This window comes from Carcharhinus amblyrhynchos, chromosome 15, assembly GCF_965287045.1.
Source record: "Carcharhinus amblyrhynchos chromosome 15, sCarAmb.v2.hapA, whole genome shotgun sequence".
Classification (NCBI taxonomy): Eukaryota; Metazoa; Chordata; class Chondrichthyes; order Carcharhiniformes; family Carcharhinidae; genus Carcharhinus; species Carcharhinus amblyrhynchos.
In genome coordinates, this window is record NC_137338.1 from 32,777,532 (window position 1) to 32,804,930 (window position 27,399).

The following is a 27,399-nucleotide window of genomic DNA, read 5'->3' on the forward strand; positions in this document are numbered from 1 at the left end:
GGTGCAAAAGTAACAGGGTAGTTGTTATGGGGGATTTTAACTTTACAAATATTGATTGGGAAAGCTATAGTTTGAGTACTTTAGATGGGTCAGTTCTTGTCTAATGTGTGCAAGAGGGTTTCCTGACACAATATGTAGATAGGCCAACAAGAGGCAAGGCCACATTGGATTTGGTTTTGGGTAATGAACCAGGCCAGGTGTTAGATTTGGAGGTAGGTGAACACTTTGGTGATAATGACCAATGATAATTCAGTTACATTTCCATTAATGATGGAAAGGGATAGGTAAATACTGCAGGGCAAGAGTTATAGCTGGGGGAAAGGAAATTATGATGCGATTAGGTAAGATTTAGGATGCTTAGGATGTAGAAGGAAACTGCAGGGGATGGGCACAATTGAAATGTGGAGCTTGTTCAAGGAGCAGCTACTGCGTGGTGTACATGGATTTCAGTGAAGCATTTGATAAGGGTCCCCATGGTAAGCTATTGCAGAAGATATAGAAATTGGCTAGCTGCAAGAAGACAGAGGGTGGTGGTTGATGGGAAATGTTCATCCTGGAGTTCAGTTACTAGTGGTGTACCACAAGGGTCTGTTTTGGCACCACTGCTGTTTGTCATTTTTATAAATTACCTGGATGAGAGTATAGAAGGATGGGTTAGCAAATTTGCAGATGACACTAAAATCAGTGGAGTTGTGGACAGTGCAGATGTATGTTGCAGGTTACAGAGGGACATAGATAAGCTGCAGAGCTGGGCTGAGAGGTGGCAAATGGAGTTTAATGTGGAAAAGTGTGAAGTGATTCACTTTGGAAGGAGTAACAGGAATACAAAGTACTAGGCTAATGGTAGAATGGAACAATGTCATTAGTGACAGACAACATGGTTTTGTAAAAGGGAGGTGGTTCCTTACAAATCTGGTGGAATTTTTTGAGAAGGTGACAAAGGAAGGGCCATGGATGTCATCTATATGGATTTCAGTAAGGTGTTTGCCAAAGTCCCTCATGGCAGGTTGGTGAAAAAGGTTAAGGCTCATGGGATATAAGGACCGGTGGCTAGATGGGTTGAGAACTGGCTTGGTCACAGGAGACAGTGGGTAGCAGTGGAAGGGTCTTTTTCTAGCTGGAGGTCTGTGACTAGTGGTGTTCCACAGAGCTCCGTACTGGGACCGCTGCTATTTGTGATATATATAAATGATTTGGAAGAAGGAGTAAGTGGTGTGATCAGCAAGTTTGCGGATGACATGAAGATGGCTGGACTTGCGGATAGTGATGAACAGTGTCGGGCAATACAGCATGATATAGATAGGCTGGTAAATTGGGCAGAGAAATGGCAGATGGAATTTAATCCAGTGAAATGCAAGGTGATGCATTTTGGAAGAACTAATGTGGGGGGAGTATACCATAAATGGTAGAACCATTAAGAGTATAGAAACACAGTCCTTAAAGGTGGCAGCACAGGTGGAGAAGGTGGTGAAGAAGGCATATGGTATGCTTGCCTTTATAGGAAGGGGTATAGAGTATAAAAGCTGGAATCTGATGTTGCAGTTGTATAGAACTTTGGTTAGATCACATTTGGAGTACTGCGTCCTGTTCTGGTTGCCGCACTACCGGAAGGACGTGGAGGCCTTAGAAAGAGTGCAGAGGAGGTTTACCAGGATGTTGCCTGGTATGGAGGGTCTTAGCTATGAGGAGAGATTGGGCAGACGGGGGTTGTTCTCCCTGGAAAGACGGAGAATGAGGGGAGACCTAATAGAGGTGTAAAAGATTATGAAGGGTATAGATAGAGTGAACAGTAGGAAGCTTTTTCCCAGGTTGGAGGTGACGATCATGAGGGGTCACGGGCTCAAGGTGAGAGGGGCGAAGTATAACTCAGACGTCAGAGGGACGTTTTTTACACAGAGGGTGGTGGGGGCCTGGAATGCACTGCCAAGTAAGGTGGTGGAGGCAGACACGCTAGGATTGTTTAAGATTTACCTGGATAGGCACATGAGCAGACTGGAGATGGAGGGATAGAAAAGAATGTTCTAGTTGAAGATCAAGAGCCTCAGGATGTTCCTGGGAATTAATAGATTCCTATCAGTCGTCCAACAAATTTTAAGGCTCGCCTTGTCACTTATGTTGGAGCTATTGGGGATCTTGCATTAATGTCTGCATAGCCTGTTGTATGTCTATTGATCTTTATTGATGTCTCCTTTTACATCTACAGGTGATTCGGTCCACCTTGTTGGCCAACAAGGGGCATACACGCGGTGGGTCGTGCGAGGGTTGCTCTTGGATGTTGCTTCAAGAGTTGCCTAGTGCTTCACGTCCGTTAGTGTACGCTTAAACTGGGCCAGTTGACGGGCAACACGACAGCTCAGTGACTATCACTGTTTGCTGTGCAGTTACAGGGACCCGAGTCGGATCTCCGGCTTGGATCAATGTCTGTGGGAGTTTGTACATTCTCCCCGTGCTTGCATGGGTTTTCTCCGGGTGCTCTGGTTTCCTCCCACATCCCAAAAACGTGCTTTTTAGGTTGATTGGTGTCAATAAATTGTCCTTGATTTGGATCTCCCTTAATCTGGCACACATATAATTCCCTAAATTTGCACCCCCTTTATTGTGAAGTTCCACTACAGGTAGACAAAAATCGTGGACGATCGACGAAAGACTTGAATAAGGCACTCACTGAGTGTTAAAATAGGCAGCGTGGGCTAGTAGGGCCGAAGGGCCTGTTTCCTGTGCTGTGCTAGTCTTTGTTCTTTGTTTTTTGTAAGTTACTTGATAGTGTGGATGAGCAGAGGTCTCAGTATCCATGTGCATAGATCCCTGAAAGTTGGCACCCAGGTTGATAGGGTTGTTAAGAAAACATACAGTGTGTTAGCTTTTATTGGTAGAGGGATTGAGTTTAGGAGCCATGAGGTCATGTTGCAGTTGTACAAAACTCTATGCGGCCACACTTGGAGTATACGTACAGTTCAGGTTGCCACAATATAGGAAGGATGTGGAAGCATTGGAAAGGATGCAGAGAAGATTTACCAGGATGTTGCCTGGCATGGTCTTATGAGGAAAGGCTGATGGACTTGAGGCTGTTTTCATTAGAGAGAAGAAGGTTAAGAGGTGACTTAATAGAGGCATATAAGATGATCAGAGGATTAGATAGGGTGGACAGTGTGAACCTTTTTCCTTGGATGGAGATGGCTAGCACGAGGGGACATAGCTTTAAATTGAGGAGTGATAGATATATAACAGATGTCAGAGGTATGTTCTTTACTCAGAGTAGTAAGGGTGTGGAATGCCCTGCCTGCAACAGTAGTGGATTCACCAACATTAAGGGCATTAAAATGGTCATTGGATAAACATATAGATGATATTGGATTAGTGTAGGTTAGATGGGTTTTAAATTGGTTTCACAGATTGGCGCAACATTGAGGGCCGAAGGCCTGTACTGCACTGTAATGTTCTATGTTCTATGTTTTGTGAAAGCTATGGGCTAATCCAAGGCCAACAACTTTGTAGTACCAGCAGCACCACTGGGAACAGGGACCACTGTCGGTTGGTATGCGATCTCAGACTTTTGTGCCTTTTTCCCGATGGAAGAAGGTGGAAGATTGTATGTCTGGGGTCTGTGGGGTCCTTGATTATGCTGGCTGCTTTTCTGAGGCAGCAGCAAGTGTAGATGGGAGGCTGGTTCTACTCCACTGCTGGTAGAATGCCAGCAGTAATAGGAGGAGGCTGCTTCAGGCTCTCAATTGGCTTCTGGGTGGGAAGACTGCTTCCTGGCCTGGGCTTAATCACAAGGAGGTGGGGAGGCTGAAATTCCATCCTGCGCCCTCCTGTCCAATGACACAAACCCCCTCAGACTCCAAATCCAACTGTGAGATGGTTGGGTGGGGCATTGAACTTTGCCTACGGTTTGTGAAAGAATGATCTTAAATGGCCTTTCTTCTTGTGTCCTTTCTTTGGGTCTGTTCTTAATTTTATTCAAGGTAATTTAAACATTTTTATTTTTTCACCTTTATCTAAGGCTGAAGAGGCTTTGAATACCATATATAATTACCTCCAAAAATTTTTCCCAGCCGGTGTACTTTATGATCAGAAATTCACCGTTGACAACTCTGTTGACCATGGCCAGGGGACTGGATACAGTAAGCTACGTTCAGCCATTGAGGAACTTTCCAGACAGGTTGCATTTGAAGACAACATTGTTTTGTGTCATGCAAAATTGTACTACCATATTCTCCATCGAACGGAGAAATACCTGCTGTGTTCACATCTGTATTTACCGTGGTATGAGATAATGGGCAGCCCCCAAGGTACAGAGGCAAGCAGCGCTGACAAGATGCATCAAGTACAGGCCGCCCTGCAAGCCTTGAACTGCATGAAATTTGCTTACTATTCTGACCCGATCTTGGTCTTAGATCCTCAGTGGCTTATTGATCTCATGGCCGCTTTGATTCCAGTCAATTGTGTACCACCACCAAAGATACAAACTGCACCATTTCGAATTCAACGTGAGTGGATGAAATTCGTCAACACTGGAAAATTTTCAGAAAACCTCCTGCAATACGTTTGGTCAAATGAAACACTAAAACTGAAAGATGAGTTACTGGACGTTATGAAAAGCCTAAAATTAGTCGTGCACGCCAATCCAGAGTCCAAGTGTTACCATCTTTGGTTCAAGCGTAAGCAGAAGGAGATATTTCTGTGTTTTTATGAGAACCAAGTTCTGATGCCATTCCGGAAAGATGTCTTCAACGAATTGATACCCTTATTTCAAAAGGAGTGGCCTTACATTGAATCCCTTGATGCTACTTTTGTTCTGCTTGAAAAGAAGATGAATGCTGATTACAAAGTCCATCTGGAATTAAGACATGACAAAGTACTGCTGGTGAACAAGAATGAGTTTGAACACGATGATTTTGTGTATAAAGTTGGTTCCATTGTGGAGCACATACAAAAGCAATACCCTACACTATGTTTGTTTGTGGATGGCAAACCCTACAAAGGTGAGAAAGAATCAATAAATGAACACAATCTCCGTAATGCATCAATAAATATACCAGGCAAATTGTGAAGTAGGTATTTTGCATTTGAATGCTAAAGACAGTAAACATAATTTTTAGGCACAAAGCCATCATACATTTATCATTTTAACAAGAAATTTTAAAATGCTGTTTTTGAGTGTTTGTACATATCAAGGTGAAGGAGGCAAGTGGTGAAAAATGGAACTATCTTTTTGCTTCTATTTATTACCTCCGCACATTTGAATCAGACCATTATCTGAATGGAAAGATTGCAGGACGCTACCCTCTAAGAATTTTTGTCATCTGTTCCTGATCTCATCTGCTCTGGTACTCTGCAGTCGTGGTTATAATATCTCACAGGGGTTAGCACAGCTGCCTCACAGCACCTGGGACCCAGGTTCGATTCCTGGCTTGGGTCACTGTGTGGAGTATGCCCTGTGTCTGTCTGGGTTTCCGCTGGGTGCTCCGGTTTCCTCCCAGAGTCCAAAAGATGTGCTGGTTTGGTGCATTGGCTGTGATAAATTCTCCTTCAGTGTACCTGAACAGGCGTCGGACTGTTGCGACTAGGGGATTTTCACAGTAACTTCCCTGCAGTGTAAATGTGGAGGATAGGTGAGAGGTGCCCCAATGTTTGCATGATGGGGAGGGTTTTAGAACCTTTTAAAACTAAGATGAGGAGAAATTCTTTCACCCAGAGGGGTGAATACGTAGAATTCACTACTGAGTGTTGGCTTGGGGGAGGGGGTGGTGTTCTTCTTTTCCACTGGGGGGTTTCTAATCTCCTGGGAGGAGGGGGTTCCTGATCTCCATGTGGGGGGATGGGTGGAAGAGGGGGCCTTAAATTTAACTTTGAGATCTTAGAATAGAAGCATAGAAACTAAAAGCAGGCTTAGGCCATTTGGCCCTTCGAGCCTGTTTCGCCATTCATTATGAACATGGCTGATCATCAAATTCAGTATCATGACCCCACCTTTCCTCTATATCCCTTGATCCCTTTAATCCCAAGAGCTTTATCTAATTTCTTCTTGACAATCATGCAGCATTTTGGCCTCAACTACATTTTGTGATAGTGAATTCCACACATTCACCACCCTCTGGGTGAAAGAATTTCTCCTCACCTTAGTTCTAAAAGGTTCTAAAACCCTTTATCCTCAAACTATGACTGTCTAGGTCTGGACTCCCCCACCACTGGGAGCATTCTTTCTGAATCTACCCTGTTTAAACCTGTTAGAATTTTATAAGTTTCTATGAGATCCCCTCTCATTCTTCTAAACTTCAGTGAATATAATCCTAACCGACTTAGTCTCTTCTCATATGACAGACCTGTCATCCCAGGATTCAGCCAGAATCTGGGCATTGTTGGCATGTTTAGGCTCCACCCCTCCAGCTGACTGTGTGATCCTTAAATTGCATCAAGTGCTGTTAAATCAGACGAGGACAGGCTATGAGGCGGCAAGTTTCTCACCTGATCGAATAGAGCCAGCAGGAAAATTGGCCCACTATTCCCTTTCAAATTTGGCATTCTTGTGTTTGTCCTGATGAGTACAAAACAAAGAGTTTTGACAACTGTCTCTTTTTTCAACAATGCTCAAGTTCTAGCACAACTATTCTACCAAGTGACAATCTTTTTCTTCAGTTTTTTCTACCAAATAAACTGATTTAATTTGCAACCAATATTCTCCATATTGAGTTTGTTGCCTATATAGTATACTGGAACTAAAATACTCCATTCCAGGAGAATAAGATGAGCTACTCCTTGAACACAATGATTCCCTGTGCAACTCGCTGTGGCACTGAAGCAGGAAGGATCCCAGTTTTAATTTGGGGTTAAGGCAGTGATACCAATTGGCTAGAGAGGAAGGGAAAAAACAAGGTTATCCTATCTGATCTTTGAACACAGACCAAGGTTGAAAATTGTTCTGACTTCAGTGGAAATTAATTAATAGGGAAAGGTGTAAAACAGATTACCCAGTCACCGTTCATCTATTACACAAAGTCAAGATCAAGACCCAGAGACTGAATGTTGAAGTTGACAGGATTGTCTTGCTGTGTTTCTCCCAATGTTTAAATTGTCTTCAAATATTCATTGGCTAAATTGGGGTTGTTTAGGAGAAAAAGAGCAGAAATTTGGAGAAAAATGAATGTAAGTTTATTAAAATCCATTTCTTTTGCAAAAAGGGATAGGGGAGGATTTTTTTACAAAACCAAAACGCCTTCCAACCTAAATAGTGCACAAGTATTTATAACAATTGTTATTATTGTTAATTATAACAATAATTAATATTGTTAATTAATATTAACAAAATATTAATTTCTGTTTATTCACTTCTGTTTCTAGCAATTGAACTTTTTCTTCAGGTCAGGCACAGGATTCAGGGGAACATGGAAGTGGTGAATGCAGTGAAAATCTTCCTGGAGGATCAACTAGAAAAACAGATGGATATTTTTTTCAGAGACCAGTCAATTGACATCCGATTTGATACAACACCAAGAGATATGGTGGATAACATTGAAGAAAGGATGCTGGTGAAAGCTTTGGCAGAACTCAACCGGGTCCATGGAGCTCATGCAGAGGAAATATGCAGGCAAAAACTTGAACTCTTACCTGGTAGGTATTTGGTATTTTAACGTGAAAGCGTTAAATTTTCCAATGGTCTATGTTAACCCACCCTTATAGAAACATATCACCAACGTCCTGGAATGTGGTGAGGGCTTAAAACTCGATCCTCTAAAGAGCTGACTAGAATGATTCCGTGGCTGAAATAATTCTTCAGAAGCCGGCTCTCCTTCACCAGATTCTCTTTATTTACAAACTTATCAGCACTTCTAAGAATACTTCAGTTGCACATTCAGGATCCAGAGTGCCAATAGACCTGTAACTCCTCATTATATGTAAAAATGAGGCTCCCTGATTGGGCGGACAATTATTACCTCAATCAGGGAACTTGTACTCCAAGAAGCCCACCTCATAGGCCTCATTGATGTCATTACAGTGGCCAGTAAAACAAAGTTGAAAACCTCAACTGCCCATACAAAAATGTTCACTCTTGGCTGGATTTTAAGGTCTACTGCCAAGGAAACACGAGTAAAATGTGACAGGCAGCTTAAAACTGCCTTCCCACTCATCCCTGGCACACTCCCCATGAAATTACAGATGAACAGGGGGTGAAATCGGAAGCTTGTTCACCATTTAAAAAAATATAATTAACAGGCAATTGAACTTATTAACAATCTAATGAACCTGAATATTACACTGCGCACAACATAATACAGTTGATATGGGTGGGCAGGAATGAGAAGGCCAATTTATTAACCCAACTGGTTAGAATATGAAAAGGAAGGAGGGTACATCCTTTGGACGGTGCCCTGTGTGCACTGGGGACACCAATCACCCACACCCCTGATGTTACCACCCGCATTTGTCACTTGATAGCTGGCCAACAAGCCTCCCCCCCCCACCCCCACCCACTGCCACCAAGCCCCATCCCTAGCTTCCTTGATGCCTCGCCATCCAGAGCCCAGACTTGACTCACTCAGGAGGTTACGCCCCCTTCATCCCAGCGCCTACTTTCAGCTCCAGTTACTGAGTTCTGGCACTACTTGGGGCTACTAGAACTGCTGGCCAGTCAAGGGCTGGACTTCCTTCCATTGTGGGGCAGAGATCCTGCATTCACTTCCAAAAGACATGTTAGTTAGGTGCTCTGGCCATGCTAACTTCTCCCTCAATGTACCCGAACAGGCGCCAGAGTGTGGCGACTAGATTTCCACAGTAATTTAGTTGCAAAGGTAATGTAAGCCTACTTGTGACACTAACAAATGAACTAAACTAAAGGTGATCAGGGTATGTGCTAAGGCTGCAGGACGGCAATGTTTAACATTGGGCAGTTCAGAAATGCTATTTTATCCAGTAGTGAGTACAATTCCCACCTGTCCCCTGTAAAATTCAGCAGCCTGGCTCATTCTATTTTTATTTGAAGACTGTATTCTGCCACTGCTGGAAGTTAAAAGCTTGGGGTTTTTTTTCATCCAGGGAATTTGGTACTGAGGGGAACCATGTAGAACTATGGAAATAATAAATACTCTGAAAATAGGTCAAACGAGAATACTGCATTAAACTCTGGGAGTATAACGGGAGACATTCATTCAAACCAGTAATAGGTGACCTTAGGACTGATAACAGGCGATTCTTTCACATGCAGAAAGTAGCTAATGTTTGGAATGAATCTCCAGGCAGAGCAGTGGAACCAAATACCCTTGAATCAGTTAAGGAATAATTAGATGCAGCAATGGAGCACGCAGGCACATTCTGGATGCAGATATTGAAACAGGCTGCATCTAAAGTGAGCCAGGTAGAATCTTCCTCAAAGAATCATAGAATACCTACAATGCAGAAGGAGACCATTTGGCCCATCAGCCTGTACTGACCACAATCCCACCCAGGCCTTATTCCCGTAACCCCACACATTTACTCTGTTAATCCCCTGACACTCGGATCAATTTAGCGTGGCCACTCCACCTAACCCGCACATCTTTGGACTGTGGGAGGAAACCGGATCACCTAGAGGAAACCCACAAATATAAAGGGAGAAAGTGCAACCCTGCACAGACAGTGACCCGAGGCCTGAATTGAAACCTGGTCGCTGGCACTGTGAGGCAACAGTGCTAACCACTGTGCCACCATGCTTCTCCTCATCCAGAGTTATTTGTACTTTGTGGTTTCATAAATATAGTTTATGATAAGGAGTCAGTGTTAGCAATCCTAATTCAAAACCTGTCGCCGAGTCATTTGCACCAAGTCAGATCATTTCCCGGCTTTACAAGCCCAACTAGTGGGGCTGGATTAGGGGAAGTGGGTTGGGCTAGGTGAGAAGTCAATCCTATCAACCCGGAACAAGTGTGAAGGCAGGGAAGACATGTCCCTGTCCATCAGCACTGTGATCGAGAGTGAAAAAAAATTAAACAACATTATCCCCTCCACTCTTCACCCCTTACTCTCACACAGACCACAGGTCCATCCACACCAACCATATCTCCTCATGCCCTCCCCCCATCCCCCATGGACCTCTATACCATCCATTCCAACCTATGCCCCAGTGCCAACCCCTATTGAGCTCTATACCCCCCATATCCCTGCCCACTACCTTTTAAACTTATAGCCTCCTTGCCAACTCACCTACCATCTACTCTGGACAAACCTCAGGAGCCATGCTGACATAAACTTAAGTTATGAATCTATTGATGGTCTCACTATTTAAAAAAAAAAGTGTTTTCATTGATTCAATAGCAATAATTTCCTTCATTTAATCTCTCATGAAAACAAACATTTCCCTTAGGTACTTAATCTTTTCTGAGAACAAACATCTTTATTCTATAACGACTTGGAGTTGCCAGTCAAACTGCCCACTTAACAGGTACCCCACTGTGATGATTTTAGGTTGTAAGGTACACTCATGCAGCAAAAATCCTATAATGATAAACTTATTTCAACGGACTGAAATAGCCAGCTTTTCTTTAACTCCCCAATTTTTCAAAAGCCCAAACATAGTTAATTCCCTTGAAAGCTTTAATAGTTGCAATGAGCTCTGTTAGTTCTTTGGTAGTTGTCCTTTGTTTGACAGCTTGACAGTTCTTTGACAGTTCCAATGGGTTTATGCACTTTTTACATACATTCCAGTTCACTTTCAACAATTTTAATGGACACCTGACTTCTCCAAAAGGGTACTTTACCTCTCCCAAGTGGCACCTGATCTTTTCCAAAGGTGCCCTGGAATCAAATGAAAACCCTTTTCCGAAAAGGTTATCCTGGTTATCCAAATGAATGCGCAAGGTTCAGACTACACCAGTCAAATTGAACCTGCACAAATGGACATTACTGATTTCAAAAACCTAGTTCATCAAAATCACATGGTCAACAGCTGCTGATTTACGTGGGCAGCTGCCTCAGGAAACCATAGATGTGCCAATTAGAAACTGTCCCCACCTATGAGTAATGGCAGAGGCTGGGTTCATGGCCAGATTTGGACCTTTGCAGGCACTTCCGCAGAGATGGAGATCTGTGTGAAAATACAGACCATGTATTTCTTTTCCTTTCACATTCAGGGTATATAATCTGGGATTGCACAAATCAAGTAATCGATTATTTTATTCAAGAGTGTTGCTGCCAGCAATTTTTATGTAAAATGATCCCCTTGAAAAAATAAATCTGATTACTACAATAAACCATCACTGAAAACAGATACGTGATAATTGAGTAGGCTTTCTTGCAAACTAACTATAGCTTTATCGTTTCTGGATTACAGTGGCTCACTTCTTTCCCAAAGGAAGAGAGTTGGTAACCAACCTGTGTGAACTGCTAAGAAAATTACACAATGATTCCACGAAGGGCAGGAAATATATCCTTGATAATATAAGAGAAATCTTTCAGTGCTGTGTCATCCAGTGCATGCTGGACACAACAAACCAACCCATGGACTACAGTGAAATCCAAACTCTGGACCCATACGAAATCTTTGAAAAGGCTCAGCACGGCATTCCAGAAAGTGCCATTAGAGACATCCTGCACCTTCAAGATTCATCAATGCTAGACGAATCCACCACACTTGAGGATTTTGCAGAGAAACTCACGATGAGCATGCACCGTCTTTTCTGGATTGTGAAACTGGTCTTCGTCAAGTGTATAGGTCAGTCATTACATCGAGGGAATTGAACGCTTTCTTCCGTTGTACCTTTGCCATATCTTAGCCCTTATCATTCTCTGTGAGCATGTGTGGGTAACACTGGTAATACAATAATACAAAAGTAACACTTGCAGCAAGTTTTTCCCTAACATGTTATTAATAACAGGAGATTTCATCCTGCCTTACGTTAGATTAATAATTACATGATTGAACTGTAAGTATAAAATCATCAGTTCAGAGCAATGGAAGACAAGTGAGAAATGTTCAAAAACACATTCTATACAAAAGATGAAAGAGGAACTGAATAATGTGAGGACAAAGGTTAATTGATTAATGAGCTTTTCCTGTTCCTGTTATTTTTATGCATGACAAATTCTCGCTAAAGTAATGACAATTGAAAAGTTGCAGCTATGTCAGTGCTTTAGTCAATCTCCCTTGTAGTTCCAAAGGGGAACCAAGACCAAGTGCAGTAAGTGAATCTTGGCCAAGAGGAGGGAGGCCTGGGGAAGGAAGAGAGGTAGAATAGAGGAAGAATAGGAGAGAAAGAGAAGTGAGCAAAGGAATTGCTACTGGAGAAAAGGAGGAACCAGAAGTGATGGTGAGAAGAAGGAACAACAGAGGACAATGGGACAAGGGCCATTTCTTCACTTTAGCAGTGGATTGGGGATGGGAAGAAGCGGACAGCAAGAGTGGAAAAAATTGTAGGATGGAAGCAAAGAAAGCTGAGGGGTAACTGGGGAATGAAGGAGAAAGGGGATGGGAATTCGAGAAGAATTGACACTGGAGCAGGGCAATTTTCTTCCCAGTGGATTTGGAGCTGCATCATTCCAGGGCCCAATTTTATTTGCATAGGGAAATACTTTTTTATCTCACAGGGAAAGGGGGAAACATCACAGAGAGAGGTTTTTGGCTCAGGGTGCTGCTGGATAAGGAGTTGGAAGAGACATGTTGAGTTTGTGAGGTGGGAGCAAGAGATTTGCTTCTCAATGGGCGTAGGGCCAGTTATCACTCATGGGAGGCCATGATTTGTTTTATGTAGGAAAGGGATGAGGAGGCTTCAGCTCAGACAAGGAGAGGAATTTAGGGGACAGAGGAATATCAAGAAGTTGGCCCAGTTTGTGCTCAGAATGAAAGAGAAAGTCTAAGTTGTCCTCACTGGGAAAATGGGTTTTCTTCCATGAGAGTCTTTGACTCAATGGGTAAACCAAACTTATCTGCACTGAAGGATGGGTAGCTCGCAATGAGAGGTGCAGCAGTATTTGCTGAAAACTGTTCAGTGGGGAGGCAGACGTCAATTAAGTCATTGAACCCAATTAGTTTTATCCTTCCTGTCAGGTCAATCAAGCAGTGAGAGAAGCGCAAACAGATTGCCCTTTTTAACAATTTCTTTACCTACCTTGTGGAGTCAGGATGGACAGGAGTGCTCCCGCTAACCCCCCAATGCACATCGAAAGCTTAAGCTTCCATGGCTTCGGCCTTCACGAGATCCTGCAAAAATCTGCTCTTTCCGACTTATTCAAATACTGTTGTTCTGCTGGCCTGGATGTGGGCAGGAGACTGACCAGAGAGATGGAGATAGTGCTCAGGCTTCGTGCTGCCAATACCAGCATGTTTTTCTATAAGTCTCAGCCTCGCACATACCATTTTTGCCCTAGATTAAGATTGGGGAATCACAGTCTAGCAGCTGTAATTTTCTTCTACATTGCATCAGCATTTCGTACTCTTCAATTAAAACCGTTACATAAGAACATAAGAAATAGGAGCAGGAGTAGGCCATCTGGCCCTTCGAGCCTGCCCCGCCATTCAATAAGATCATGGCTGATCTGTCATGGCTCAGTTCCACATTCCCGCCCTCTCCCCATAACCCTTAATCCCCTCTCTTATCAAAAACCCATCAACCCGCGTCTTAAAAATATTTAGTGAGGCAGCCTCCACCACCTCAACGGGCAGAGAATTCCAGAGATTCACCACCCTTTGAGTGAAGAAGTTCCTCCTCAACTCCGTTCTAAACCACCCCCCCCTTTATCTTGAGGCTGTGCCCCCTAGTCCTACTGTCCTTTCTGAGCGGGAAGAGCCTCTCCACCTCTATCCTATCCATCCCATTCATCATCTTATACGTCTCAATGAGATCTCCCCTCATTCTTCTGAACTCTAATGAGTATAAGCCTAGTTTATTCAGCCTCTCCTCATAGCTCAACCCCCTCAACTCCGGCATCAGCCTAGTAAACCTCCTCTGCACTCCCTCCAAGGCCAAAATATCCTTGCGTATCCTTACTATTTCTAACAACTGAACACATTTTGCAAAGTCTTTGGTTCTACATGGAGCATATATTTTTGTTTCACAGATGGAAAAAGTACAAGAGAGAAAAGCTTGGAGGAGTCCATTAGTATTCTGTACTTTCAAAGCTATCAACGCTACATAGAAAGTGAAAGGGAACTTGGTGCATTAAGAAGGAAACAACATGAATTAATGAAAGCAATAAACTTAATTCACAAAGGAACACATTGCAGAGGTAAAGATCTGTTTCCTGATGTAAGTTTTATTTGATGACTTGGGTCAAGTATATTTTCCTGAAGGAACTGTTTAGGAAGAGGTTTTTAGAATATTGTGTTTATCATTGTTGGGATAAAAATAATTTTTTTTTTGTCTTAGCCCAGTAATGGTCCCTTTGGCCATAATGCCAAAAGTGTGCCATGGCAGGACTCACTCTTCACATTGAGATTCACTGCTCATTCAACTGTTAAATTAGATTGTCATCTGCACTTCTGGATGAGCTCGCCTTAGTTATCTGCAGTGTGTACCTGGAGAGTTGGCATGGCTGGTCCTGGCATTTTGCGTTATGTTACTTGACAGGGAGGCTCTGCGCTACTTTGTTTAATTTTTTTAGTTACAGAAAACTGTACCTATGCAATAGCTCTGGCACACCACATTCCCTAACAATGCTGTGCTCCAGGGCTGAATAGACATTTTGCACTCAGGATTTCTCCTGCACAAGCAGGGACTCAGGTGTGTCACAGTGTGGACAGTATTTATTGCAGGCAACGGAATTGCACTCACCATCTGGAGCGAGCCAGCAGGAGCCCCGCATCACACCTCTTTGTGAGGGAGGTATGCTGATATTAATTGCGACTCAGGCACTAAGAACAAAGAACAAAGAACAAAAACAGCCCGGGAAACAGGCCCTTCGGCCCAACGAGCCCGTGCCGCCATCTTAACACCACCAGTCCCCCCCTCCACCCATGACCCTTGTCTATGTTTTATGGCCATCCACATTGAGGGAAACTAATTTAGGGACAATTTATTACTGCCAATCAGCCTAATAGCACATCTTTGGGGTGTGGGAAGAAACCGGAGCACCCGGAGAAAACCCACGCAAGCATGGGGAGAATGCGCAAACTCCCACAGACACTGGCCCAAATCCATGTGTCTGCACAGCAATCAGTGATAGTCACTGAGCTGTCATGTTGCCCAGTATCTGTCCAGTTTAAGCACACACTAACGACATGAAGCACTAGGCCAATCTCGAACAACCAAGAGCAGCCCAAGTACAACCCATCGCATGTATGCCCCTCGTTGGACACAAGGCGGACCGACTTAAAACCAGCCACAAGTACACTGCTCCGGAGAACAATGAGGAAGCCAGTGTATGCCTTCTCCAGGATCAAGGAATCCAAGAGTGAAAATCCTGTGCTCAAAAGCTGCCAGTCTATCAGAAGGCAGCAACTATCTGTTGCAGGCAGTGGAAGTGGTAACAGTTGCTAGCAATGCATTCAGGGTGAGACCTGGTATCTTAGAACATAGAACACTACAGCACAATCAGGCCCTTTGGCCCACAAGTTGCACCGATCACATCTATACCTACCAAGCCATAGAACTATCTGTAACTCCCAATGCCATTAGATCCCATATACTCATCCAGAAGTCTTTTAAAAGACCCCAGCAAGTTTGCCTCTACCACCACCGACGGCAGCCGATTCCACACTCTCACCACCCTCTGAGTGAAAAACTTACCCCTAATATCTCCTCTGTACTTGTTTCCCAGCACCTTAAACCTGTGTCCTCTCGTAGCAACCATTTCAACCCTGGGAAATAGCCTCCGAGAATCCACCCTATCTATTCCTCTCAACATTTTATAAACCTCTATCAGGTCGCCTCTCAACCTTCGTGTCTCCAGGGAGAAGAGTCCTAGCTCCCGCAACTTATCTTCATAAGGCATGCCTCCCAATCCAGGCAATGTCCTTGTAAATCTCCTCTGCACCCTCTCAATAGCTTCCACATCCTTCCTGTAGTGAGGTGACCAGAACTGCGCATAGTACTGAGCAACCCGGGCTACAGGTGAGCCAGGGCTGGATGGAAGTCCTGGGTAGGATGGTAGGGGCTCAGAGGAAGGCGGAAGGGGTTCAGTAGCCGGGATAGTTCTCAGCAGACATTCCCCTCCCCCCCCAGCCATTCCCCTCATCCCACCCTCCCCAAAACGGTGTGTCCCTCAATTAGGCACTGAATGCCTTTAAACAAGAAAATTCCCCTCCCCCACCACTGTAAGCTCACAGCCAATGAGTTTGATTTTTAGCTTCCTGTGTGATAGATAACTGGGCGTGAGATGTATGGGCGGCATAGTAGCGCAGTGGTTAGCACTGCTGCTTCACAACTCCAGGGACCTGGGTTCGATTCCCAGCTTGGGTCACTGTCTCTGTGGAGTTTGCACATTCTCCTCGTGTCTGCATGGGTTTCCTCCGGGTGCTCTGGTTTCCTCCCACAGTCCAAAGGTGTGCGGGTTAGGTTGATTGACCATGCTAAAATTGCCCCTTAGTGTACTAGGATGCTTAGGTTAGAGGGATTAGTGGGTAAAATATGTAGGGATGTGGGGGTAGGGCCCGGGTGGGATTGTGGTCGGTGCAGATTCGATGGGCCAAAGGGCTTCTTTCTGCACTGTAGGGTTCTATGTTCTATGTTCTATAACTCCCCCACTCCCACAACTAGCTAAATATCAGCTGCAGCGGGCCAAAACCCTTAAGTGAGTATCAATTGGCCTCTGGTAGCGGTGGGATGAGGACGTCTCTGAATGCAGACTTCGTCTGGGCAGAGACAGGCAGACAGCGGGCACCCCACCGGGAACTTCATCACCCCAACCCCCAATTAAGTGATGCCTGCCTCCAAATGTGCCTCAGTGGGTGGGATGGGGGGGGGAGTTAAATTCTGTCCTATGAGTTAAAATCTTCAGAGGAGCAGAAATAATGATATGTGGGACCAACACTACATAACTTAGTTGATCTCATGTGCATTCCGCACACTGAAATCATTGGATGTCTGCTTTACAACAGTAAGAATGTTAATGCTATGTGGGAACAATAATGCTGCTGATTTACAATAATTGAATAAATCAAATTCCATTTTAATAAAATGATATTCTGTGATTCATAGAATCCTACACTGCAGAAGAAGGCCATTCAGCCCATTGGGTCTGCACCGATCACAATCCCACCCATACGCTATCCCCATAACCTCATGCATTGACCATAGCTACTCCCCCTGACAGTAAGGGGTAATTGAACATGGCCAATTTACACTACCGTCACATCTTTGGACTTTGGGAGAAAACTGGAGCACCCAGAGGAAACCCACGCAGACACTCAGATAGTCACCCAAACCCGGAATCAAACCCGGGTCCCTGGCGCTGTGAGGCAGCACTGCTAACGACTGTGCTTTGTGTATTAACGGCAGTTTTTATCTGTAACATTCATAAAAACATACTTCCCATCTACTGGAGTGTAAAACACCTCTGCACATTGGTTGACCCAACCATGTGTCTTCAATCCGTGCAGGCCTGGATAGGGTTGTTGTTCCGAGAGGCATATAGGTCATGGACCTCCCAGCCTCTACTCCCACTACCACCACCCCTCCACCGCCGCCCCCCCCCCCCACCTACTTGACTTAATTCTCCCTGACCATCCCCCACTAACCTCACCAACCCCATTCACACCTACGCCCCCCCCCCCCAACTCTCCACATCCCACTCTATATCTCTACCTCCAACCCTCCCTCCATCACCCCTGCCTTTACTGCATCCATTGACCTCACCTTCCTTCAACTGCCGGCTTTACTGAAAACCTAATATTAAATTCAGTATTAAATTCAAAATGGATGTAAATTCTGAGACAATGGGGATTTGAATGAGCAACATGCCCCTGGTGGCACATTGGTCACTTACCACAAATATCTCCTGGAGTTCCTCCCCAGAAATGCACATTCCTGAGGCAGGCAGGCAACAAAAGTGAACACCTATCTCTCCTTTAATTACATCCATCAAAAACAGACGTTAATGTTTCCTCGCACGTCCCACATTAGCTGGATATTGACTGTGTTGAAAGTTAACTGAAAGTTAACTGCAATATGTTTCCCTTCCAATGTGTTCTTCGAGAGAACCACAGATGAAAGAATTGAGCACAGACATCAGCAGCAGTCTGTTCATTTCTCCTGTACTCACGTTTGTTTCTTATCAGATTGGTTACACAAGAACTTCAGTGACTTTGTACAGAAAATGGGCGAAGGTGTTCACAAGCCTGTGGTAGATAAACTTTATGAGAAGTGTCTGAATAAAGAGGAAGTGAATAACATTTCATCGAAAACAACCTGCCAAGAAAGGAATCGGGAATTGTTGAGAATAATGCTCGATAAAGGTGAAGATGTCTGTAGAATGTTCCTCAGCACTTTCTGTAACAAAGATCCTTCTAATGAAATGACTAGAAAGGTAAGTCAAGTAACAGCAGTTGACTTTAATGATCAGTTTTTGGAGTTATTTATTGTAATTTCATTGCAAACCCAATGAAAGAGAGGCATGGGGTGTTATATTGACCCAGGACCTCTGCATAATGCAGAACTGGGAATTCATTGTTTTGTGAGCAAATGGGATCAATTTAAGACAGTTCAGATGACACGGTGGCACAGTGGTTAGCACTGCTGCCTCACAGGGCCAGGGACCTGAGTTCAATTCCCGGCTTGGATCACTGAAATGTGTGGAACATAAGAACGTAAGAAATAGGAGCAGGAGTAGGCCATCTAGCCCTTCGAGCCTGCCCCGCCATTCAATAAGATCATGGCTGATCTGTACATTCTGTACAGAGTTTGCACATTCTCCCTGTGTCTGTGTGGGTTTCCTCCAGGTGTTCCAGTTTCCTCCCACACTCCAAATATGTATGAATTAGGCTGATTGACCATGATAAATTGCCCAAGAGTGTTAGGGGGATTAGCCATGTAAATTCATGGGGTTACGAGGATAGAGCCTGGGTGGAATTGTTGTCGGTACAGGCTCAATGGGCCAAATGGCCTCATTCTGCACTGTAGGGATTCTATGTCCCCTGTCTGCTCACCAATAGTACAGATGAAAGAATCAATATTCTCAATTAGTTACTATTCGAATTTTCCAGTGATTGAAATGAACTTCAGTTTCCATTTTTGTGCTCTTGCAAAGCAGACTCAGACAGTATGGAGTGATGCTTTATAATGGTTACTTCAATCTCTGTAGATAATAATCCTCAAAATAGGAAGTTTATATAAGTAAGGACGTAGATATCATTATTCTATTCAAGTTGTAATACTGTTTCGATATGAATATTTCACTTAAATTCAATTTCTCTAGAAGGTCTACACTGACCACTTGAGGTTTGGTTGGCAGTCAGTTGAATAGGTTTTTTTCAGCACGGAGTAAAATAACAAAATAAAACCAAAGTGTCAATCCTGCTAAATAACCAACAAAAAAGTGGACCATTTCATGTCACAGCTGCTGTGGGAACATTACTGCGTTCATTCAGCCACTCAAGGGATCAGAGTCAGTCACATGAATATCACAAGTCGCACTCTGTTCACACATCTGTCACAAACAATTACAGTCAAAGAACAATTAATTCTTTAACTGAGCTAAGTGTAAGCTAAGTATAATTAACAGAAACCTTCTGCTACTGACCAGAAATAATCAACCAGTTCTAACTAGAAAAGTTAATTGTACTTCCTATAGATGAAAAAACACTGAACTTGATAAAACACAATCAATGATAAGGTTGTCGCTGATAATTAATTTGCATTCAATCTTTCAGTTAAAATGCACAGTTGTAATTTTCAAATTCAGTGCTGTGTCCTCAGTGTTAAAATCAATTATGCTTTTCATAAGAACATAAGAACTAGGAACAGGAGTAGGCCACCTGGCCCCTCGAGCCTGCTCAGCTCCACTTACCTGCCTGCTCATCTCCACTTAGCTGCCTGCTCACCATAACCCTTAATTCCTTTACTGTTCAAAAAAAATCTATCCTTGCCTTAAAAACATTCAATGAGGTAGCCTTAACTGCTTCACTGAGCAGGGAATTCCACAGATTCACAATCCTTTGTGTGAAGAAGTTCCTCCTCAACTCTGTCCTAAATCTGCTTCCCCTTATTTTGAGGCTATGCCCCCTGGTTCTAGTTTCACCCACCAGTGGAAACAACTTCCCTACTTCTATCATATCTATTCCCTTCATAATCTTACATGTTTCCATAAGATCTCCCCTCATTCTTCTGAATTCCAGTGAGCCCCCGTCCACTCAATCTCTCCTCATAAGCCAACCCTCTCAACTCCGGAATCAACGTAGTAAATCTCCTCTGCACCCCCTCCAGTGCCAGTATATCCTTCCTCAAGTAAGGAGACCAAAACTGTGCATGGACTCCAAGTGGCCTCACCAGCACCTTATACTGCTGCAACATAACCTCGCTGTTTTTAAACTCCATCCCTCTAGCAATGAAGGACAAAATTCCATTTGCCTTCTGAATTACCTGCTGCACCTGCAAACGAACTTCTTGAAATTCCTGCACAAGGACACCCAAGTCCCTCTGCACTGCAACATGCTGCAATTTTTACCATTTAAATAATAGTCCATTTTGCTGTTATTCCTACCAAAATGGATGACCCCACATTTACTAACATTGTACTCCATCTGCCAGACCCTTACCCACTCACTTAGATTATCTTTCTCTCTTTGCAGACTTTCAGCATCCTCTGCACACTTTGCTCTGCCACCCACCTCAGTGTCATCTGCGAATTTTGACACACTACACTTGGTCCCCAACTCTAAATCAACTATGTAAATCGTAAACAATTGCTGTCCCAACACTGATCCCTGAGGGACACCACTAGTCACTGATCGCCAACCAGCAAAACACCCATTTACCTCCACTCTTTGTTTTCTGTTAGTTAACCAATCCTTTATCCATGCTAATACATTACCCGTAACACTGTGCACCCTTATCTTATGCAGCAGTCTTTGGTGCGGCACCTTGTCAAATGCCTTCTGGAAATCCAGATACACCATATCCACAGGTTCTCCATTGTCTACTGTACATGTAATGTTCCCAAAGAATTCCACCAACTTAGTCAAACATGACCTGCCCTTCATGAACCCATGCTGCATCTCACCAATGGGACAATTTATATCCAGATGTCTTGCTATTTCTTCCTTGATGATAGATTCAAGCATTTTCCCTACTACAAAAATTAAGCTAACCGGTCTATAGTTACCTGCCTTTTGTCTACCTCCTTTTTTAAACAGTGGCGGCACATCTCACTGCAGACCTGAGACACTTATCTATGCATCATGTTATGTCAAGTAATTCTTTCCCCTCTGTTACAGGCTCTTGCCGAATTAAATCTCGAAGTTTCCACAGCAGAAATGGATTCTCCTTCAAGTCCGTAACTCCTAGAATCTAGACGTGTTGACTTGGGATTCATGAGTGAATCAGGGCAACTGATGAGTTGGGAAAGAATTTTGGATATATTACAGGAAGTTGCATTCATTTACGCTGACAAGCTTTTGTTATACGAAATGGAGAAGTAATAATTTTGCTTCAAACTGAATTACTCTGATTTTTTTATAAAATGCATTTCTGTAATTAGGTACAAGACTATGGGTGGGATTTTCTGGCTGCACTTGGCACAAAACAAATCCTGCGTGAGGTCAATGGCCTTTTGCATATTCTTGTCCCACCCACTTCGATTCTTGTGGTGGGCGGGATGGGAAAATTCTGTCCAATGAAAGCAACAAGACGTTTGCAGTTATAACATTGTAAATTTGCAACTATTAAGTATGAGTTAATAATTCCACTAAAATATTCTTAGCTAGCAACCATCTAGTCAAATCCAGTATTACTAAATCCCTTGTATATTTTCATGTTTAATAGTCCATCACTGACACTCAGTAGCAGCAGTGTGCACCTCCTACAAGATGCACTGCTGCAATTCACTGAAGCTCCTTAGACAGCACCTTCCAAGTCCATGACCACTTCCATCTAGAAGGACTAGGGCAGCAGATACATGGGAACGCCACCACCTACAAGTTCCCCTCCAAGCCACTCACCGTCCTGACTTGGAAATATATTGCCGTTCCTTTGCAGTCGATTGGTTAAAATCCTGGAATTCTCTCCCTAATGAAATTGTGGGTCAACCCACAGCACATGGACTGCAATGATTCAAGAAAGCAACTCACTACCACCAAGACCAACTAGGGATGGGCAACAAATGCTGGTCAGCCAGCGACATCCTTGTCCCATGAATGAAATTTTTTTAAAAATCTTACAAATGTCACAATTTAAGAGTTAATTTTATAACTTTATGATGACAACTATTTGTTTCCAGACTTTTTATTTTTACAATAAACGCTAATAATCTATAATATGGTTCGTTTTTGTTCAGTATGTTGCTCAGTTTATGTTTAACATGTGGAATTGATTTACAAGAAATGTTTCTCAATGCTAAATGATTGGGAAATGCTGAAGTGACATTCTGCTGAACCTAGGTTTGCCAGTGCAATATGATATATATGGCAATGGTCCTAGATACTATGGCCAAAATTTTACTGGTCTGCCCATCATAAGAATTGGAGTGGCCAAGGGGCAGAACAAGGGAAGGCCCATTGATCTTGAGTGGGGTTTTACGGTTCCGGGACGAACAAGGCTGTAAAACCCTGCCCTATTTGATATTGTAATGATAGTTATAATGGACCTGGATGGTGCAGTAAGTTAATATATCGGGGGCAGTTTGCAACTTCATCCAAGGTGGGAAGTTGGTAACTTGACTGCTGATATACACCCTGCATAACTTGGGGCCTGATTATCCTGATTAACATCAGATGTTGGAAATGTCTGTCAACAGAAGGTGGCTCCCTTACAATCATCAATATAGCAGAAAAAGAATGGGGGCAGGGTCCTAAGTAGGCCTGGAATAGTGAATTTTCCACATATCCCAAGAAAAGACTGGCATAACTGGGATCCATCCAGGCATCCGTAGTGTTATGGTTCAGGTCAGGAACTCCAAAGTGTTCTATGAAGCCTGCTTGAATCATAAGTTTTGCATCTTAAAGTTGGCCAGGATAAACATGATATAGAAAGAACATAGAAACTCTACAATGCAGAAAGAGGCCATTCGACCCATTGAATTTGCACCAACCACAATCCCACTCAGGTCCAACCCTCACATCCCTACATATTTACTCACTAATCCCTCTAACCTACGCATCTCAGGACATGAAGGGCAATTTTTAGCATGGCCAATCAACGTAACATGCACATCTTTGGACTGTGGGAGGAAACCGGAGCACCTGGAAGAAACCCACGCAGACATGAGGAGAACGTGCAAACTCCACACAGGCAGTGACTCAAGTCGTGAATCGAACCCAGGTCCCTGGAGCTGTGAAGGAGCAGTGCTAACCATTGTGTTACCATGCCGCCCAATTCCTCTTCAATTGTGATTCAAAAGACCCACTAGGGAGCTTTTATCAAATAATGTTTATTTAAGAATCTACTTAACATGTAGAGTAAGAAAATTAGCAAGAACTTTTATCAATTGCAAACAAGAAACAAAATAATCACTATAATACATAATCCTTAACAAAGATACCTAACATGTTCCAGTAAAACCAAAACCCTTGCCATTGACAAAACCCTTTAAACAGGTTGAATACAGAAAAACCAACTGCTCACGTGATAATGGAAATTGAGTCCTTTGGTTGAAGCCTGCAGTTCTCTGGATTCACTCCAGTTTGAAGACAAAACAGCTTCCCAAAATACCAGAGAGACTCTGGTCCAGCCCCAGGAAAACAACATCTTCTTTTCAGTTAACCAACAGAATTTTCAAAAACAATAGGGAGAGAGAGAAAAGACTTAGAACAAAGAACAACAACACAGCACGGGAAACAGGCCCTTCGGCCCAACGAGCCCGCGCTGCCGTCCTACTATCTCAGTGACCTATTCATGATTTTAGTCTACGCCTAACGTGCGAGGATCAGGGAGGTCCAATTTAGGGACAATTTTAGTACCCAATCAATCAGCCTAAATCAGCCTTCTTTTTAGCTTGCTGTCCCTCGTAAAACTCAAATTCAAACCTGCAGCTCCAAACTGAAACTGAAAATTAACTCCTGTCACCTGATCTGTCCAGTTTTTTTTTCCCTCCCAACAAGGACATCACCTAAGGCTGTGAACACAAGACACACTGACTGTGAAAGCTGCAGAAATCATGATTTAAAAAACATATCTTAAAGGTACACTAACATTGCAATAGCAACATCCTTTATTTGGAACTTCTGACTTTGGTGTTTACATGCTGGAAGTGGGCATTTTAAAATCTCTCAGTGTCTTCAAAGCTTTGTAAAGTCGCATGCTTCACACCAACTCAGAGGTGTTGTGAGTTACATGGGACCAATGGTTTGGAGTCAGGCACCCAATGAAAAGTAAGTTCAAAATTTGTTGCTAACTTTACATGTATTACATGTCAAAATGAAATAGAATGTCATAAAATATAAATGATTTTAATACAGTGATTTGCTTTTGTAAAGGTAAGTGATGATTAAATTGAACAGCATTATTATAACAGTGTAAAAGCCTTCAGGTGCATTACAGTACATCAGCCACTGAGTAAAGACCTATTCTGCATTGTTCAATAATGAAATGCAGGTTTGATCATGCAAAATGTCTCCTTTACTTTCATTATCCCATGAAGTTTGTGTGTTTGACTTTTTTAAAGTTTTGACAGGAAACTAATCATCTGGCTGCCTTCAAAGTCTTTAATGTATTCAGCTTGGAGATTTTGTTGACATAAATATTCAATGAAATCTCATTCAAATGCTTGGCTGATTTACAAATCCACTTACGGATTAATCTTAGCAAGAGTAGTTTATACAATTATTCAGTGGAATCTCATTTCGACTGTTTTTCTAAGTTCCAAAATGTCTAAAGGATTCTGCTCAATAGGTTGTTGAAAAAGCTGTCAAATCTAATGTGACCTTGATTATTTTGACTGATTTATGTGCTGTGAAGAGGATTATGTCTATCAGACGGATATAAAAGTAATATTTGTTTATTTTCACACAGATGTATAAGTTTCTCAAAGACCACCTAATATTTAGTAGGGTTCATTAATTCTGTACATAGCAGATACAAGGTAAGTGTGTTGGGGGATAGGGAATGAGGGTATGTGAGTGCAGGAATAGGAGGTTAGGTGATAGGCGATGAGGCTTAGTGGATCTCACATTCATCTCCAGAACTGGATTGATGTATCAGTGAATTGTGACAAACCTTTTAATGTGACAGCCCAGGCTCCAGCTGTTCCTGAGTCCTGTCTTGAAAATAGCACTGGCTGACACTGAGTTTGTGGTATTGGGATTGTGATGTCAGAAAATTTCCCAACTTCCGATTCCTGGCTTTGAGAGGAAAATCAAGCACTAGGGCTAATAAGGCATTCAGCAGTTAAACTGTACAGAATGATGCCACTTGATTCTGCACACTGACAAACAGCTGTCAAATTTAATCCTACATTCCAGCTCTTTTTCTTCATTACCCTGAAAATTATGTCTAGTTGTCTTCAGCAAGTCGCAGACCTGAAATGTTGGGCATATTTTCATCTTGGAGGCAGGGATCAGGAGCCAGAAGGTTTCCTAATATTGTAATCCTGCCTCCTGACCTGCAGTGCCCACCACTATATTTTTATGGTTAGGGCTGGAATCAGGCCTGCTGCTGAAGATGGCCAAACAAAAAGGTCTGCTTCCATTTGCTGAGACATCAGCACAGATCTGGAAATGTGAGCACCCCAAAGCTTCACGCTTGACCCCTTAACTCCATTTGACATCCTCTGTCTGCAGCTCCTCAAGCTTGTAGCAGTTCTGACATTAATACCTATATATTTTAACAGCAAGCTAGTCTGCTGTGTTTGTAATTTTCTCAATCTAATTCCTATTCATTATTAGGTTGCTACTTGTAATTCTATGTTTTCTACCTCTCCTCTGTGCTGCAATATCCTGCTTCCCCTCCCCTGCCAGATTAGTTGATGGTGGCTACACTAATTGATGGTCACAAGAGAATGAACAAATGGCTTTTGTGAGACCACAGCTGATGACCCCAATTCCAACCCCCACACAGCCGAGCACAGGTTCTGCAAGATACATGTACATTGTCCAATCACCACACAGTTACTTTGGTAACGGTTTGATTTTTTTTGGATTGCTCAGGCAGAATTGTATTCAGCACTCCAGGCAAAATCTTCAAAATCATTGTCAACTGCCGAATACAATCAGGGATGGTAGCATAGCAGTTACACTAATGCACTAGTAATTCAGAAATCTGGACTAATCGCTCCAAGGCAAGCGTTCAAATCCCAAGCCATCATCTGGGTGACTTAAATGTAGTTAATTCAATAAATCTGGGGGATAAAGTACTGGTGCAAAAGTAATGGAGACGATGAAACTACTGGATTATTGTAAAACCCCACCTGGTTCCCTATTAATTGATAAAAAGAAATTCCTTACCTGGTCTGGTCTATGTGTGATTCTAAACCTAAATTGTGACTGACTCTCAACTACTGTCTGAAATGGCCCAGCCAGCCACTCAGTTGTATTAAACTGCCATAGGGAAGCCAAGTAAGAGCAAAGCTGAATAGACCATCTTGCATTGACAAAGTGTGAAACTTTCTATTTTGGGTGGGACGGACAATTTAATAGACCATTAAAAGGTCCATTGACCTCAGATGGGGATTTCCAGACACCAGGTAGACTGGACTGGAAAATCCCTCCCAAAGGGTCCGAGTGCACATCTTCAATTGTATGTCCAATTTCCGATGAACTGGAGACTGAAGGTTTGACCCATTTTTGCTTTCTGCTTTCAAACTCATGAAAGGACATTTCAATTTTATAGAAAAGAACTATCCATTTATACTTGCTACTTCAGTAAATTTTATGTTATTTTTCTTTTTTTTAAAGCCTTTTTGCCTTTAATTTTTATTCTTTGGTATAAATTTTCTTCTATTTAAGATCATATTTGTATTTTTAATTAACACTGAGATCCATAGCGAATGTTGGTGCAGTGTTGCTGTTCTGCCAAGACATGGTGCCAGTGCACTTTGTAGCAGATCTGTGAATAAACTCACAATAAATAGTTACAGCGAATGACAATGTTGGGGCAGTTTGAACGTTTACCATGAGATAGCAAATGGGCAATGGTGACCTTTTCTGAAAATAGTTCTTGGTGACAGACTGCATGGCCCCACCCGCAGGAGTTCCATGAATATCCCTCCCTTTCACAAGAATGCAAATGAGTTCTTGATCCTGTCACCCTGCTGGAAAGCCTTTTCCTTGGCCTCTGCTGAGAAGATACTATTTCACTTCCCATTCCTCCAACTCAGCCAAACATGTCCAACGTGCAGAATATAAGCTCA

General features: G+C 42.9%; 1 protein-coding gene across 1 annotated transcript; it reads left to right on the forward strand.

Moving 5' to 3' along the window:
• Nucleotides 1-4,386: 4,386 nt before the first annotated feature.
• LOC145352951 (uncharacterized) lies at nucleotides 4,387-21,455 on the forward strand. The gene is made up of 6 exons (XM_080203259.1): nucleotides 4,387-4,985; nucleotides 7,342-7,611; nucleotides 11,303-11,683; nucleotides 14,026-14,193; nucleotides 18,182-18,429; nucleotides 21,335-21,455. Exons 1-6 carry the CDS (start codon nucleotides 4,421-4,423, stop codon nucleotides 21,395-21,397), a joined length of 1,695 nt encoding a protein of 564 aa, XP_080059385.1. The 5' UTR covers nucleotides 4,387-4,420; the 3' UTR covers nucleotides 21,398-21,455.
• Nucleotides 21,456-27,399: the final 5,944 nt, after the last annotated feature.

Bases quoted from the DNA above. Each gene is read 5' to 3' on its own strand.
- LOC145352951 (XM_080203259.1), top strand. From the start codon at position 4,421: ATGGCCGCTTTGATTCCAGTCAATTGTGTACCACCACCAAAGATACAA. The intron at 14,194-18,181 runs GTAAAGATCTGT...GTTTCTTATCAG, and splicing joins CAAAGGAACACATTGCAGAG to ATTGGTTACACAAGAACTTC. The intron at 18,430-21,334 runs GTAAGTCAAGTA...CCTCTGTTACAG, and splicing joins CTAATGAAATGACTAGAAAG to GCTCTTGCCGAATTAAATCT.